At 60.6% G+C, this 16,204-nt stretch overlaps 1 protein-coding gene across 1 annotated transcript; it reads left to right on the top strand.

Annotated features, from left to right (window-relative positions):
* Positions 1 to 579: 579 nt before the first annotated feature.
* TGM2 (transglutaminase 2) lies at positions 580 to 15,494 on the top strand. The gene is made up of 13 exons (XM_040608792.1): positions 580 to 863; positions 3,163 to 3,342; positions 5,661 to 5,903; positions 7,071 to 7,189; positions 8,041 to 8,169; positions 8,794 to 8,974; positions 10,103 to 10,235; positions 10,363 to 10,466; positions 10,605 to 10,844; positions 11,005 to 11,277; positions 13,784 to 13,944; positions 14,187 to 14,323; positions 14,622 to 15,494. The coding sequence occupies exons 1-13, from the start codon at positions 854 to 856 to the stop codon at positions 14,776 to 14,778; spliced, it is 2,067 nt and encodes a 688-aa protein (XP_040464726.1). The 5' UTR covers positions 580 to 853; the 3' UTR covers positions 14,779 to 15,494.
* The last annotated feature ends 710 nt before the right edge of the window (positions 15,495 to 16,204 follow it).

Raw genomic sequence — 16,204 nt, 5'->3', positions numbered from 1 at the left:
TCCAGAGGTGAAACTTCTCAAGACCTTACTCATGACAAGCCAGGCCGCTTCTCAGGTACCGAGGGCACCCCAAGACCCCAAGGCCCCATGGAGGTGTGGGGTCTCTGCCCTCTGCCCCTGCAAGGTGGTCCCAGGTGTGTTGGGTCATGCTTGGGGTGCACAGGGAGGGATAGCCCAGGCCAGGCAGCCCCAGGGGGTACCGCTGGCGGTGCCGCCAGGAGCAGGACAGCCAGTGTGTGGGGCGAGGGCTGCCAGGGAAAGCGGTGGTCCCTGCTCCCCATGGCACCGTGTCCCGGAGAGGTTTCCAGCATGTTCCCTCTGGTCACAACGCCCCCCAGGGCCGCCTTTACGGGAAGGGAGACTGGCAGTGCCGAGCAGCCAGAGACGTCCGGGTATGGAGATAAGGCACGGGGGAAGAAAACTTTATAAGGAGAAAACATTCCCCAAGTTACTGGCACCTCGGTGTGAACTGCACAGCCCCTCTCCTCCCCCTATTTTTTTTTTTTGTCCCCTCCCCTGAGCTGGCAGCGCTCCCAGCCCCAGCTGGAGGGGGGGTTGGGGGGGCCGAGGGGCTGCGCAGGGCGGGCGGGGGAGCCGAGCCCCCGGAGGCTTGGGTTTGTTTTTTTGTTGAGGAGGTGGTTTTTTAAATAGGTGGGACCGAAACCACTCCGTTTCTTGGAAACTTGTGTTTTCCCTTTTTTCCCTCGCCATCCCGGCCGTGGGGGGTGTGCACGGCTGCAGCGGGCGCCTATAAACGGGGCGGGCGGCGGGGCAGAGTGGCGGGCGCTGAGGGGCAGCTCCCGGCACCGGGACCCGTACCGGGACCAGCACCGGGACCCCAGTGCAGGGCACCATGGCCGAAGGTAAGACCACAGGGTGACCCCCTCCCGCAGCGCCCGGGGTTTCTGGCCCACGGGAGCCCCCCACCCCCGGGCGCCCTCCCCCCGCCCCCCCCGCCGCCGCCCCGGCACCTGCCCGGCAGCGCAGCGCTCCCGCAGCCGGGGCTCGGCCGCACCGGCAGCCGCTGGCCGCTCGCCCACTGCCCGGCAAAAGAGCCGCTCGCCGCCCTGCCGGCTCTCGCCAAGGGCCATAGGGAACGGGACAGACCGAAACGGGGGACGGCGACGACCAGAAAGGCGCGGTGCCGTGCGGGGTCCATACCTTCCCTCCCGCTGCAGCTACAGGGCTCTGCGGCCGGAGCGGTGCCACTATTTGCAGCACGAAGTTCGGTGCTATTTAAAGCTTTCACTGCTCTTGAAGAAGAGCGTTGACAGCCGGACTAGGGGCATGCACCTACGTTCCACCCTAGTTTAAGGAGGATTTCTGGAGGCTCCATTATGTAATGCTTCTGGCCTTCAGAAATCGCTCCACGCGGGTGACTTTTCAGAGCTTGTGTGAGGGGGCAAGGACAACCCCCTGCCTCCCACAGAGCCATCTCCAACATCCCAGGGAACGGGACTGTGCCATACCGACGGGCACGCCAGGTGAGACGGCATCACTGTTCCAGTGCTGCAGGCTGTCCTGGCTCCGTGGGCTCCCAGCACCACAGCAGCGGTGCCAGAGTGGGTCCTTCTGGTCAGGTACTGACACAGGCACCACTGGTGCCTGGCACAGAGCTGAGCAGCTACACACCACGCAGCTCTTGTTCCTGTGTGCTGGTGCCCGGGACCCCACTGCCACCTGCACACCCTGGCAGCACTGCAGCCCCCTCCCTGCCCATCTCTTGGCAGTTCAGGGAGAGGCACCTGTGCTTTGAAAAATCTGCTTTTTGCTAAATCCACTGAGGATGATAAGCCTGGGTGACTGGGACAAGGAGGAGCCCCGGTGCTGCTCTGTTAATACGCTTATTTGCAACAAGTTTGGCTCCGTGGCAGTGAGGTTTGCACTCATGCAGTTCACATGCTGTAGCATGGAACCATGTTTCTGCTTACAAAGGGGGATGTGGCAAAGAAAAGGACCTTTCTGTGCTCTGTCCCTGCTCCAGGGACTTTGCTCTTACTTATGGACAGTCCCAGCTCTCAGTAGCGTGGTGGGAACCAGTGATGAGCCAGACGCATGCTGTGGGGTCCCCATGCACAGAGAGCTAGGAGCAGGGTTTCCATTTAGCTTGGGGAACAGTGAGCTCAGGGCCAGCTGTTTCCTTCGGGCCTTGGTCTGTGGAGGGCTTGGTGACAACCACGTGCTGGCACCGGGAAGGGGACAGCCAGGGAGAGCTGTGGCACAGGGGCAACGAACAGAACATCGCCCCTCCAAGCCGTCCTGGTCCCTGGCTGGTGCTGAGCTCGCTGTACGCTCTCCTGCACTCAACGCTTTTGCTTATTCTGGCAACTAACGCATCTGCTGGCGGAGCATTCGGGGGTCACTGGCCTTGAGCGATGATGAACAATATCGCATGCTCCAGCGCAGCGCCTGGGGCGGCGGGGATGCAGCCGCTGTCTGCTCGGGGCTGGGCTGGGAGGCAGAGCAGGGCAGAGCGCCTGAGGCTGGGTAATCAGACACCCTCTTTGTCATGGACTTTACAGTCAGTCACACCAATTTGTCAGCAGTCACAGAACAGTAAAGCTGGTGGAGGGCTGCCCTCAGCCTGGCTGAGGCACAGGGCCATCCCTAACATTCCCTGGGCTCTGCGGCTCTCATTTGGGGTGGGGGCACGCAGACAGCAATCCCCAGCCGATGGGCCCCAAGCTTCCCAGAAAGCGGAGGTGGGCACTGGGCTTTGCTCCAGTGCTGGCTGCTGTGAGCCATGTACCTGGTACAGCTCTGGCAGCACATGGTGCCCCTCCTCTGTGGTGATACTGCGGAGAGCAGCACCACAGCACAAGAAATATGGCACAGAGCTTGGTTGCCAGCTGGCTGCAGGACCTCTGCCCCTGCCCTGGCAAGGTCGCAGCGTACGATGTGAGCCCAGCCTGCAGAGCCCTCCAGGAGGGATGCTTAGAGCCCAGCATGGCCGTGGTGCCCAGGGCTATGCCGGACGTACCAGGGGCAGACAGGGCAGCTTGGGCAGAGGAGGCTGCTAAACCCTGTCACCAAGGTCCACAAATGCAGGGCTGACAGCAACCCCTTCTGCCCAGGTGCAGGGGCTGCGTGTGCAGGGCACAGCTGAGCCCTGGGGCCAGCAGCACGGCAGAGGGGATGGCTGTACACACTCTGCCTTTGCAGATCTGGTGCTGGAGACATGGGACCTGCAGTGCGAGCGCAACGGCCGGGAGCACCGGACAGCAGAGATGGGCTGCCAGCAGCTGGTGGTGCGGCGGGGACAGCCCTTCATCATCACCCTGCACTTCTCAGGCAGGGGCTACGAGGAGGGGGTGGATAAACTCGCCTTCAACGTCGAGACAGGTGAGTGCCACCATGCCCTACGTCGTGAGTGAGCATCTGCTGCAGGGCGAGCTGCCCTCTGCCCCAGGTTTGCCCCATGCTCATGTGGGTGCTGTGCCGAGGCCCCCGACCCATCTCACACAGTCCCAGTCCCCTCCCGACAGAAGCTGGTGCCATGCACAGCTTTTATACTGAGAGAGAAAAGGTGGAAACTTGGCTCCTTAACAAGAGCCAAAGGGAAGCAATAAAGAAATAAAACAAAAAACCTGCCGCTGCCTCCTCCTCCTCCCACGGCTGAGCCAGACTTGGGGCCATGCCAGAGCTGATGGCTCACTGGGAAGTGCCTTGGCTGAGGCCGGGGAACCCACCCAAGTCTCTTGCCCTTCTGAGAAACACCAGCAAAAGCCAAACTTTTCAGCCAGAGGGTTTCTCAGCACTTCTGCTGATGGTCCTTTCACCCAGCCACCCTGTCACTCAGGCATCCCCAGAGTGGGGTTTGCTCAGGAAACACAAACCCTGGAGGAAAGGAAAGATTTCCACTGAGCCTCCCCGAGCAGTACCGGAGATGGTACGTGGGAACAGCATCCAGTGGGTCCCTGGGGTTCCACGCTGGGGGCTTCTTCTGTGGCTGCTGCTGCAGCCCTGGCCAGAGCCTGCTGAGGGTGGCAGGGACACGGTGCAGGCACCGGGCAGGGGCTTGGCCCCTGCCAGCTCGGAGCAAAGGGAGAGGAAACTTTCTTGGGCAAGAATTATTTTGGAGCAACAGTGTCCTGCTGCATCAACCAGGCCAGAATTCAAAGTGAAACTGCACCCGGGTTTCCTTGCAGTGCAGACACTCTACTTCTTTCCCCAAAAAAGCTCCAGTCCTGCCATGGGGTCACAAACATGAACCCAGCACCACCCAGCTTCAACCTAAACCAGCAGCTCCCCTGTTGCTTCCCAGTCCCAAGGCAGCTGTGGCAGGGGTCTGTCCACCCACCGGGTCTTTATGATGCCATGCCACATCCCGGGCAATCCCCAGCTGGTTTTGCAAGTGAGGAGGAGCCCCCGTGGCGCAGCCTCCTAGGGTGAAGGCAGAGGCTGACAGCAGCTGCCATGGGGCTGGAGTGCAGCCCAGACGCTTGCAGAAAAAGGGCAAAGGTGCTCTGGGTCTTACAAAGGCATGTGGTGACGCTGCATCCCCAGAGGTGGCCCCGGCACATCCATCACTGGGACCCGCAGCCCTGGTGGGGCAGGGGCTGCCACACATGAACCCCCCCTCACCCTGGGACAGCAGAGCTGAGGACACGTGCCATGGCAGGAAGGAGGGGAATGGCTCCGTGCACAGTTAGAGCCTGTATTTCTAAAGCAGCCGTGTTTGAAGAGCCCTGCTCAGGTGCCTGCGGGGATGCTGTGGGCTTTGCAGGCAGGGAGGAGGAAGAAGAAGAGGAGGAGGCAGGCTCCTGTGGCTGCTCATCCCCACGGCAGCGCCAGGCTGACCCTTGCCAAAAGGACACGGTTACTTCAATCCGGCCTCCCCGAAAGGACAGAGAGGAGAAACTGTGTCACTCTCATGAGTTCATGAGTATTTTTGGTGACTCGCCTAGTGTCCTGCCCATGCCGTGGGTGAAGGCTGGCAGGGCACCCAGGGCTGCACGCCTGGCACGGGGGAGTGGACAGTGGTGGCACCACCAACCTGGCTGCCGGCCAGCCCTGCACAGGTACTGGCATTGCCACCACACCGTGCTCGGCTGGGCTGGCGGTCACCGGTCCCCAGTGGAGCAGTGCTGGGAGCCGGCCCAGTGCAGGTGGCGTGGGTGCAGCTGCTGCTCAGAGGGGCCGGCCGGGATCACGCTGTCCTCGGCTCCAGCGCCGCAGCCACTGATGTAATCGCTAATCATGGGATGTTTGCAGCAACGCCTGAGGCTGCACACACGTAGTGGGGCTCCTGCCAGGAGCACCCCGGTGATGATGGGGGCGCTGGGGTTCGCAGCCGGGACTCCCACACGTGGGGCTGCAGCAGGACCGGGCTGCGGTGGGACTTGGCGGCCCCGGTGCAGCCTCGGGAAGGAGGCATGGCTCTGTGGGAAGGGGGGGCACCCCCTCTGCTCTCTTGGCCCTGGGGCACATGTGGGGCGAGTCCCCCTCCCTGCTGGCCCTTCCCAGACAGCAAGGGATGTGCCTGAGCTTCCCGCGGCTGGGCTGCCCTGTGGCCCCAGCACCCAACAAACCAGTGACCATTCCTGTATTGCGAGAGCCAAGGTCTGGGCAGCCACCACAGGGCAGGGGGCACAGGAGCACCACGGGGCAGGTCCCCTTGGCACAAGCACTGGGAGAGCTGTTGTGCTGCTTCTTGGCAGGGCCCTGCCCCATCGAGACGTCGGGAACCAAATCCCACTTTGCCATGACCGACTTCCCAGAGGAATCGGGCTGGAGCGCCGTGGTCCAGCAGCAGGATGGGGACTCACTCTCCATCTCGCTCTGCTCCCCTGCCAGCGCCTGCATCGGCCGCTACAGCCTGACGCTGGAGACCTCCACCGGCTACCAGGGCACCAGCTGCCACATAGGCCACTTCATTCTGCTCTTTAATGCCTGGCACCCAGGTGAGGCTCTCACCTTCCTGAGACCTGGGGCTCCCGGGTAAGGAGAGCACAAGCCACCCCCCAGCTCTGCTGGGGCAGCGCATCCCCATGGGTCTCACACCACTGCAGACCCCAAGTGCCCCAAGCCCTGCCCTGAGCTTATGTCTAAGCAGAAATCCCTACTTTGCTTCCACCTCCACATGGTCCCCACAGCAGGTCAGGGCCATGAGCACAGTCCCCTACCCCAGGACACACACAGCCCCTTTGCCAGCCCCCCAAACACCCCACCCGAGCTGCCCCATCGGAGCTCACCACTGCAGTGCTGGTGGGAAGCCCTGAACAGCTCCCAACTGGGCACTGGGCAGAAGAAAAGCCCCTAATTGCCCCTGATTGCCCCCACCTGGCCCTGCCTGCCTGCCTCACCCCCAGCCCCAGGACCAGCACCCCGCTGTGGGCTCGGGGACCAGCCCTGGGTGTTCCTGTCCCGGTGAAACTCGGGCAGCCTGACACAGAAGGGAGGCTCCGTGCTGCAGGGTGGAATGACCCTGTGCAAACAACAGCCGGGATTTTCATCTATCCACGTCCTTCCTCTGCCCCGAGGAGCAGCCCCCTGCCCCGCTCTCGGCTCCCCCGGCAGACCTGGCTGACACGGCGTTTCCTGAATCCCCAAATGCTCCGTGTCGGCTCTGCCGAGATAAGGAGCTTTAGGAAGCTTTGCTCACCCAGCACTGTGCCAAGCATTGGTGCTGGGGATGTTATGTGTTGGGTTTTTTTCTGAAAATATTTCCAGTAAATAGTGATTTTTCCAGCAGTAACTGCTGTGCAAGCAAAATGGCTTCAGCAGCGATCTCAGCCAGTGCTCCCAGTTCCCACTGCTTGCTTCTCCCACCAGGGAGGTCTCCCCTCCTGGGAAAAGACCCAACTCCATAAAATAAAAGGGAGGAAGGAGAAATGAGGAAGAATGGAGAAGGAATCACAAGCCTGCTGACAATTTCCCATCAGCTCAAATCAAGCTGGGTTGAAATCCTCCAGCAGCTTTTTCAGACGGGAGCAGTTCCAGCCCTGTTGCCTCATTTCCCACCAGACACATCCCCCGTTACTGCCCGGCATGTCCCTGGGGAGGGGGGAGCCTTGAGGCGGGGGGGGGGGGGGGCAGAGCCTGCTCCCCATCTCTTGCTCTCCCCGCAGAGGACACGGTTTTCCTCCGAGACGAGGATGAGCGCTGTGAGTACGTGCTGTCCCAGCAGGGTCTCATCTACCAGGGCACCTGCGACTACATCACCTCTGTCCCCTGGAACTTTGGCCAGGTGAGTGGGGCATGGCCCCCGGGAGCCCCGGGACCCCCGGCCAAGCCCAGCTCCGTGCAGCCCTGGCACTGCAGGGCAGAGGGGCTGGTGCCACATGTGTGCCCCGAACACGGCCAGCACCTTGGGGACGATTTGGCCCCGCCACGCAGCCGTGGGACAAACAAGCCAAGCTCTCATTTCCAAGAAGGGAACGCGCTGACTTCAAAGCGTGGCAGGGTGAGGGGAGCGTTCCTGCATGGCTCCTGGGGGCCCCGGGGCCGCACGCTCCTAATCGGGGTGGCCACGCTGCACCGGGAGCCAGCACCTGATAACACACTCCCTGGTGCCATGCTGGCCATGCCGATAAGGCAGCAGCCGTGCCCCAAGATGCAGCCCCCCTCCCACTGGGCCCCAGCACAGGGGACCCCCAGCCGCCCCCCCCAAGCCTGGGGCTCTCCCAGAGGGTCTGCGGGGCTGGCAGGAGCAGGACAAGCACTCGGTTCAGGGCAGGGCTGTGAGTCACCCGGTGATGGGAAATCGGTGGTTTTCCCCGAGGTCAGCTCCGTGTCCGACGCTGGTGCAGGGGTGGCTGCAGGGAGCAGGATCTGGCCCCAGCGCGAGGGCAGGAGCTCGCCCTTGGGCTTCACAGCCTGAGCCCCACCAGCTGCAGCGCCAACCCCTTGTCACGGTGGCACAAATGGGGGATGTCACTTAGCAGGCACTGGCTGGGGGAGAGGACCCTGGAGATGCGTGACCCCTGTGTGCCAGGCTGCTCTGCTTGCAGGGGCATCGTGGTGAGCCAGGGCGTGAGGCAGGAGAGCCTCCGTGTGCCAGGGGGGCCTCACACACCTTGTCTCCCCTCTCTGCACCAGTTTGAGGATGACGTCTTGTCCATCTGCCTCAAGCTGCTAGACACAAACCCCAAATTCCTGAGGGACCAGAACCAGGACTGCTCCCACCGCAATGACCCCGTGTACATCGGCAGGGTGATGAGTGCCATGGTGAGTCCTGTAGAGCTCTGGCCACCAGCGCACCCAGCGGGGTGGCCCCATGTCCCCTGGGGCGCAAACCTCCCTCTCGCTGTCCCCCCAGCTACAGCCTGCAACTACAACTGTGACAGAGGTGGCATTTGCCATTCCCCACTCTGGTCACACCACTTTCCTTCCCTGGGGTGTTTCACATCCCCTTTCCAACCTTTCCTGCTATTTCTCTTATATCACATACACGTGTAAGAGCTTTCTAAGAGAAGAGAGATAGCAGAGGTGGGCACACACCACTCCAGGAGCAGCCTTTGCTCCTTGCTGGCTGCTGCAGGTGATAATCACACCCAAACTCCCAGGTGGGAGGACATGCTTCTCAAATCCATCCCCACTTAGCACATCCCCACTCTCCCACCCTGTGCCTCCCCAGCAACTCGGGATGTAGGCGGAGGCGGCGGCGGTGTAAGACCACGCTGGGATGCACACAGATGCTCTTGCACCACATCGCCTGCATCCCGGTGAGCTCTTGCTCAGCTCCAGGTTGGCGAGGTGGTGACAGCATGTGTGAGCTGGGGGAAGGCACTTTCCCTCCCTCACCAGCCTGCTCCTGCCCCATCCATCGCAGCCCCTCTTGTCGTGCCACAGATAAATTGTAATGATGAGGACCTGGGGGTGCTGGCGGGGCGGTGGGACAACCATTACGAAGATGGGACGAGCCCGATGGCCTGGATCGGGAGCGTGGATATTCTCAAGAGGTGGAAGAAGTTTGGATGCCAGCCCGTCAAATATGGCCAGTGCTGGGTCTTCGCTGCTGTGGCGTGTACTGGTGAGATCAGCCATCTCCTGTCTCCCCTTCCCTGCAGGTTGGGGTCACCCATGTCCCCCCCGTCTCCCTGCCCTCCACCTGCTCCCTGTGCTGCAGCAGGAGGGAACCGCTAGGGCTGATTACAATTAGCCTGCAATGATTGCTTAGCAATTAAGCTCTCTGTTATTCTAAGTTCTCAGGAAACGGAGGGAAAAAAATTATAGAAAAGAGCTCTGGCTTTTCAATTAGCAGAGAGGGAGGAGCTGGATGTACTGCACAGAAGAAAAGCAGCTTTAAGGTCAAGTTTACAATAGTCATGAATCCACTGAAATAAAAATAATTTCACTGCCATCAGGGCAGTCGGGCTGGGGCAAAAGAGAAGAAAAATTCCAGGGTCGCTTCTGTTGTGAAATGCATGCACACACTTGTGCAATTTTGCCCCGAGAAAAGCGCTGTACTTGCAGGGATGCATGAGCGCGTGTGTGCATTTATGTATCGCAGATATACGGGATCCTTTTTAGAGGAGAGAAATAGCGAAAAACTAAAGTGGATTTTCTGCAACTCACAGAAGTTTACAGCTTTCCTTTGAAGCATTGTAACTACCTCCTGTTCCCCAGGGAGCTCCGCTCGCAGTAAAAGGCAGCTGTGAGATTAAATAAGAGGTTGCCGTGCGCTGCTGCCCGTGCACTCCCTCAAAAGCGCTCACAGCCACTTTTTTGCCTTTTTTCTACTGCAATATCAAAACCCGGCAGACTGTCGGTGCCGCGTGCCACCCATCTCGCCCACGGCACACCGAGCCCCATGATGACTGCAGGAACTGGCTCGTCCTGGGGATCAGTCCCCAGGCACCTCTCCAAGGGGGAAAGGGAAGGGCAGGAGCTGCGCAGACCCAGGGCTCCTTGGGGCAGGAGCTGTGCAAACCTGGGGCTCTATGGGATGGGAGCCGTGCAAACCCCAGGCTGTGCAAACCTGCAGCTCCACGGGGCAGAGCTGTGCAAACCTGGGGCTGTGGAAACCCAGGGCTGCCCAGGACAGGAGCTGTGCAAGCCATGGGCTGTGCAAACGTGGAGCTCCATGGGGTGGGAGCTGTGCAAATCCAAGGCTGTGCAAACCCGGGACCCCACCTCACCCTGCCCTGCCTCTCCGCAGTCATGCGGTGCCTGGGGATCCCCAGCCGGGTGGTGACCAACTACAGCTCAGCCCACGACACCAATGGCAACCTGGTCATTGACCGCTACCTCAACGAGTCGGGGGACTTGCAGCAGTCCAAGGAGAAGATTTGGTGAGTAGCATGGTGGGACCCCAGCTTGCCCACCCCCAGGGCAGTGTTGACTCTTCCCCAGTACTTCCCCAGAGCCCGGCGGGTGCTGGGGGAGGCTGAGGCCCCTTTGTCCTGGCTTCCCTTGCAGGAACTTCCACTGCTGGATAGAGTCCTGGATGGCCCGTCCAGACCTGGCACCCGGCTACGATGGGTGGCAGGTGCTGGACCCAACACCCCAGGAGAAGAGCGAAGGTACGGCACACCCCGCGCTGGCACTGCATCCCGCCCCACGCCTCTGACATGGCAGGGTCTCCCCCCACCGCAGCCATGTCCCACCACGCTGGTGGCCAAACCCTGGGCGGTCGGTGATGGCAGCTCCGCTCCCTACAGGGGTTTTCTGCTGCGGGCCGGCCCCGGTCCGAGCCATCAAGGAGGGCGACCTGCAGCTGAAGTACGACATTCCCTTCGTCTTCGCGGAGGTGAATGCTGACCTGGTGTACTGGGTGGTGAAGCACGATGGGTCGCAGAAGAAAAGCACCCAGTCCTCGCTCGTGGGGAAGAACATCAGCACCAAGAGTGTAGGCAGGGACAACAGAGAGGACATCACCCACAACTACAAGTACCCAGAGGGTACGGGGCAGCAGTGGGGGCAGAGACGGGCGGGGGTGGCTGCTGGGACACAGAGCGGGGAAACAATTAATTAATGCAACTGCACCAGGAGAGCAGAAGCAAGCCTGGACCATGCTCCCCCGGACGCCCTGGGAATGATGCGTTTTCTCATGCATGACAGGGTCTGAAAAGGAAAGAGAAGTGTTTGCGAAGGCAGAGCGTGAGAGGAGCTCTCTCAGGGAGGACGACGAGGGGCTGCACGTCAGGATCAAGGTGTCGGAGGGTGCAAACAACGGCTGCGACTTCAATGTCTTCGCTGCCATCAGCAACAACACAGACACAGAGCGAGTCTGCAGGCTCATGCTGTGCGCCCGGACTGCCAGCTACAACGGCACTGTTGGGCCCCAGTGCGGCATGAAGGACCTGCTGAACGTCACCCTTGCGCCCCGGGCAGGTAAGAGATCTGCTGGCAGTCAGGACAGGAGGCTTCGGTGAGGGCTGGGTCAGGTCAGCAATTTTTCCATGTTCAGCTCCCAGGGTCTGCAGTGAAGCTGTGGTTCTGGGGTGGGGGCCAGGGCCGGGTCCCCCCAGCAAAGCAGCGCTGCCACTGGGTTTGGGCTCTGCGCCGACAGCTTTCCAGAGAGGAAACCTGGTCACAGGCGCCCACTCCGTGCACACGACAGCTGAGCGACAATAAGCGCTGGGCACGTCCCGTTGGTGTGGGGAGCCACGAGCAGCAGGACAGGCTTCAGGCTCGCACAGAGTCCCCCAGCCCCGCTCAGGACCTGAGGGCCAGCACCAGCTCCCCAAAAACATGGTGTGAGCCAAGGGCAGGTTTTGCTGGCAGCCTTCTCCATCCTTGTTTCTCCAGCCTGGCAGGAGAACTGCCGGTGCCACAGGGGCGATGGTACCCCCTCCCTCTGCCTGTATCCCCTTGTTTGTACCACCACCACCACTGGTTCGCCAGGTCGGCATGCTCTAGGCTGGCACAGGGCAGCGACTGGAAGAGTTTGTTTAATCCCATGGAAAAACAGCAGCATTAAAGCATGGGCTGGGGCTGGGCAGCACGGACAGCCGGCACCCAGAGATGGTGCTGGGGCATTTCTCCATCTGACAGCCCCATGCCCTGTCACCCCCATTTGCCAGCGACTGCCTCGGCGGGCAAAGCCCCAGGCTGGTGGGGGCTCGTGCAAGCTGCAGCTCCAGCACAAGGCTGCTCAGTGAACGATGCCTCCTTCGGGGTCTTCCTCCTTATTTATCTACTACTGTGGATTTTTAATCTTTGATGAAAAGATACAGAACATTGCTCAGGCAGGGCGCAGGAAAGGCATTTAGAGCAGGACTAAAGTTACTGCCATTACATCCATCGTGCCCAGGGAGCAAGCTGCATGCATCCCAAGGCTGTTGTCCCAGAGAGCTCTGTTGCACTTGTCTGCATCCCTCTCTTGCTCTTCCATACACCTCTGCTTTGCAAGCTGGAGCCGGGCCAGGCTGGTCTCTGAACAGGATTTTCCCACAAGGCAGGGAGAGCGGGACTGACCTCAGGTCAGCTCCAAGAGCACGGTCCCAGGCTGGGGGGAAGCAGAGGGTGCTGGGTTTTGACAGTCACAGCAGCACTGGAGCTCTCGGCATCTCCTCCTTGTGTGGGCGCAATGTTTCAGTCCTGGTGCAGGCCAGCTGAACTTTCCTTTGACTTTGTTACAAATTACCATTACCGCCTGGTAATTAAACCAGAGTTTTGATTTATGTCAAGTTTTCCACAGACCCTTCAGGGTTTAGAAACGTAATACATCTGCTGTCCTGGAACAGCCTAATTTTTAATCTATGCCAAAATCTGCTCTCTTAACCAGGCCCGTAACAAATGTAGCGCTCAGCTCTCTGCTATTTATTGAGATCCATTAAGGGAATAACGAATGTGCCTGCTCTTGCTGCTGCGGAGCAGGATGCTGCCTTTGCTCCTGCTGGCAAAGCCCTCCCCGTGGCGTCGGCACTGGCAGGTACCAGCACCTGTAGAGCTGCTCCAAAACCTTCTGCTGGGCTGGATGGGGACAGCAGGGGCCACATGGTGCCCAGCCCACCAGAGGGGCCCTGCTGGCCTTTAGAGTCTTTAATGTTCCCATCCACAAGTTAATCTAACATCATTTTCTCCGAAGCTTTAACTATGAGCTCCTGAAGCTTCTTCCCCCAGCATGTGCTTGGGAACGCAGACCCCAGGACTCCCAGACCACAGCCTTTCGGGAGCCCCTCCGCTCCATGCTGGCACGGGGAGCCCAGCTGGAGCGGTGCTGGGCCCATCCCTCTCCCGGCAGCCTCAGCCCTTTATGTCCTGCCCCGGGAACGCCAAGCTTCACTTCCAGTGGTCACGGCCTCCCCAGGGTCCTTCCCCAAGGCAGCTCCGCAGCTGGCTGCCATCAGCCTCCCCCGCTCAGCACAAGACCACCCAGTCCCCAAAGGGCTTTGGGATAAACAGGGCTCCGAGCTGAGCAAGGGCAGCTGCCAGGGAGCTGGGCTGTCTCCCGCCACCGGCTGTGAAGGGCTGACAAAGCCCCTCCAGGGCCCTGGCGCATCCCTGCGTGGGTGGCAGCAGCACCAGCACCCCAGGGACCCAGCTGCGCACTTGACTGGCTGCAAGTGTCAACGGCTCATTTGGGAAACGTCAGTGATCTGGGGCTTGATGACAGCTAAATATAACCTATTTTCTTTTGGAAATGATAAGGATTGACATCCCCCAGCACAGGCTTGTTTGTGGGCTCATGGTGCTGTGCTCACCTCATAATGCCCCGTCTCCACATAGGGACCCAAGTGCTGCGGGGACCCCAGATCCCCCATCCTTGCAAGGCACCTGGAGAAGCTCCTGGGGAGCCCAGAGCATCCCAGCAGCAGCTGGGTGCCAGTGCAGGGCCGTGGGTGCTGGGCTGGGAAGGGGGTGAGCCCTGACCCCACTCTGCTTCCCCTTCCAGAGAAGATCGTGCCCCTGTGCATCCTGTACGAGAAGTACAGGGAGAGCCTGACCCAGGACAATCTCATCAAGGTGGTGGCTCTCCTAACCGAGTACCAGACAGGCAACATTGCCGTGGCCATGAGGGATGTCTACATCCAGAATCCGGAGATCAAGATCAGGGTAAGGGCCCCAGACCCTGTCCCAGGTAGGTCTGGGGGGAACACTTCCCCTTGACGGGGGTTGCTGCGATCACCATGGGGGGTTGCTCCCAGTGACCCAAGCCCTAGGGCAACCCCACAGTGGTGGGGCTTCAGCAGCATCCCCGGGGACCTGCCTCAGCCCCACCAGGCTCGGGGTGGCAGGGGGAGCAGCATGGCCCCCAGGCATGGCAGTGCTGGGGGTCCAACCCCTCCTGCTTGCAGGTTTTAGGGGAGCCGATGCAGAAGCGGAAGCTGGTGGCAGAGATCAGCCTGGTGAACCCCCTCACAGACCCCCTGAACAACTGCGTGTTCGTGGTGGAGGGTACCGGCCTCACCGACGGGCAGCGGATCAAGGAGCTGTAAGAGCTTTTCCCGTTGGGAATGGGGTGGAATTTTGTGCCTGGAGCCCTCCAGGGAGGGCAGCCCTGGGGCCTGGCTCCGCTATGGGCACAGCGGGAGCTGGGGCTACGCTGGTTGCTGCAGGGCACAGGGGCTTTGAGCATCTCTGCGTCACTGGGGAGGGGGGCTTGGCCACACCACAGGGGGGTCCCTGCTTCCCAGGGTCCCAGCTCCCTTCGGCAGCATGGTGGGCACAGGGAGGGTGATGGGTCGTGGGGAGGGAGAGGGGCCACCCTGCTGACCCCTGCCCTCCTGCAGTGAGGAGCCCGTGCAGCCGCAGGCTGAGGTCAAGTTCAGGCTGGACTTCGTGCCATACCAGGCGGGGCTGCGCAAGCTGATGGTGGACTTCGAGAGTGACAAGCTGATGGGGGTGAAGGGCTACCGCAACGTCATCATTGCGCCCCAGCCCAAGTGAGCGGCCACCTCCGCCCCCGCTGCCCCAGAGACCCTGCCTCTCCTCCTGCTCAGGGGCTCACCAGCTCCCCGCTCGCTTTAGCCCAAGATGGTCCCAGAGACGCATGGAAGGATGACTGCCAAAGCCTAGTGCGACCCCAGCGCAGTGGCTGCGGTGCCATGCTCTTCCCCAGGGCACTGGGTGCTGCAGGGAGAGAAGCAACGGGGCCTTCGGGGGCTCCCTGAGGCAGCTGCTCGATTCGTCACCTTTCCCTCACCCTGTGGGGTGGAAACGTCCCTGTCCCACCTGTCCCCCAGCCTGGCTGCAGCAGGGACCCCTGGAGCCCAGCACGGCCAGGCCATGGCCAGCCCCCTCCTCCTCCTGCAGCACTGGCAGCCCCAGGCTGCAGAGCAGATTTCATAACCAAACCGCAGAACAACTTTCTCCAGCACTGACTGCACCTCAGCCATGCCCACGCGTGCCATTGCCATTCGGTAGAGAAAAGATTGTATACTGTGAGCACAAAGCTGTTTATACGCTACCGACATATACAACAAATCTGTTTATAGCTATATAAATATATACTGCATATAAGCCTACTGCACAGGTAGAGCAGGGTATTCGCTTTAACAACCGTTCCTGTTGCTGCAAACAGCATGCAGTGTGGGATGGGACATTACCTTGACATGAGTTAACTAAGCCAGCACTGAATAAAAACTCTATTTTTCACTTTTAAAGCCAGACCCGGCTCTTCCTGAGCATCCTCCCTGAACAGAGGCACCCAGCAGCTCCTCGCCCAATGCCCAAGCGGGTGCACCCCCAGCCCAGCACTGAGGCTTTGGGTTTATTGCTGTGGCCAGCACTTTGCTGCAGTAAAGCCACGCTGTCAGCCCTGGTTTAGCCACCTCCTCTGCCCTGAGCCACAGAGCCAGCACACCCTGGCATTCCTGGGGTGTTCTGCAGCTCGGGGGTTGTACCCGGAAAAAGCCGTGACCCCTGCGACTTGGCAGCACCTACAGCGTGGGGTAAACCCGTGCTCAGCCTCCACGGCAGCACGGCCCCAGAGGCCAAGGCAGATGCCACATATTTCTGGCGCGTTTCTCCGGTAGCAGAAACAGCACGGTGCTGCGACTGCACAAGGAAGAAGAGAGAAAATTCATACAGGAAATCAGAACAGGTTTTGCACGCCCAGGTTCTCGGGGTTACCTACGGGCAGCTGCCAGCACAGCTGAAGAAAGCGCAGGCCAGCAGCCAAAGGATGAAAACCCATCCTGGGAGCGAGGGAAAAGGGGTGGCTGAGTGCAGGGTTGCAGGAGCAACGGGGGTCAAGCACTTCCCAGAGCACAACCCTCCCACTTTCTCCCCACAAACATCGTGAGAGCCTCCCTGCCTGTTAAACAAACGCCATAAAAAAACCATTACAGAACTGATGGCCTCCAGCTGCAGC

Source organism: Falco naumanni, chromosome 10 (genome assembly GCF_017639655.2).
Source record: "Falco naumanni isolate bFalNau1 chromosome 10, bFalNau1.pat, whole genome shotgun sequence".
NCBI classification, from domain to species: domain Eukaryota; kingdom Metazoa; phylum Chordata; class Aves; order Falconiformes; family Falconidae; genus Falco; species Falco naumanni.
This window is presented reverse-complemented; position numbering and strand designations above follow the sequence as displayed.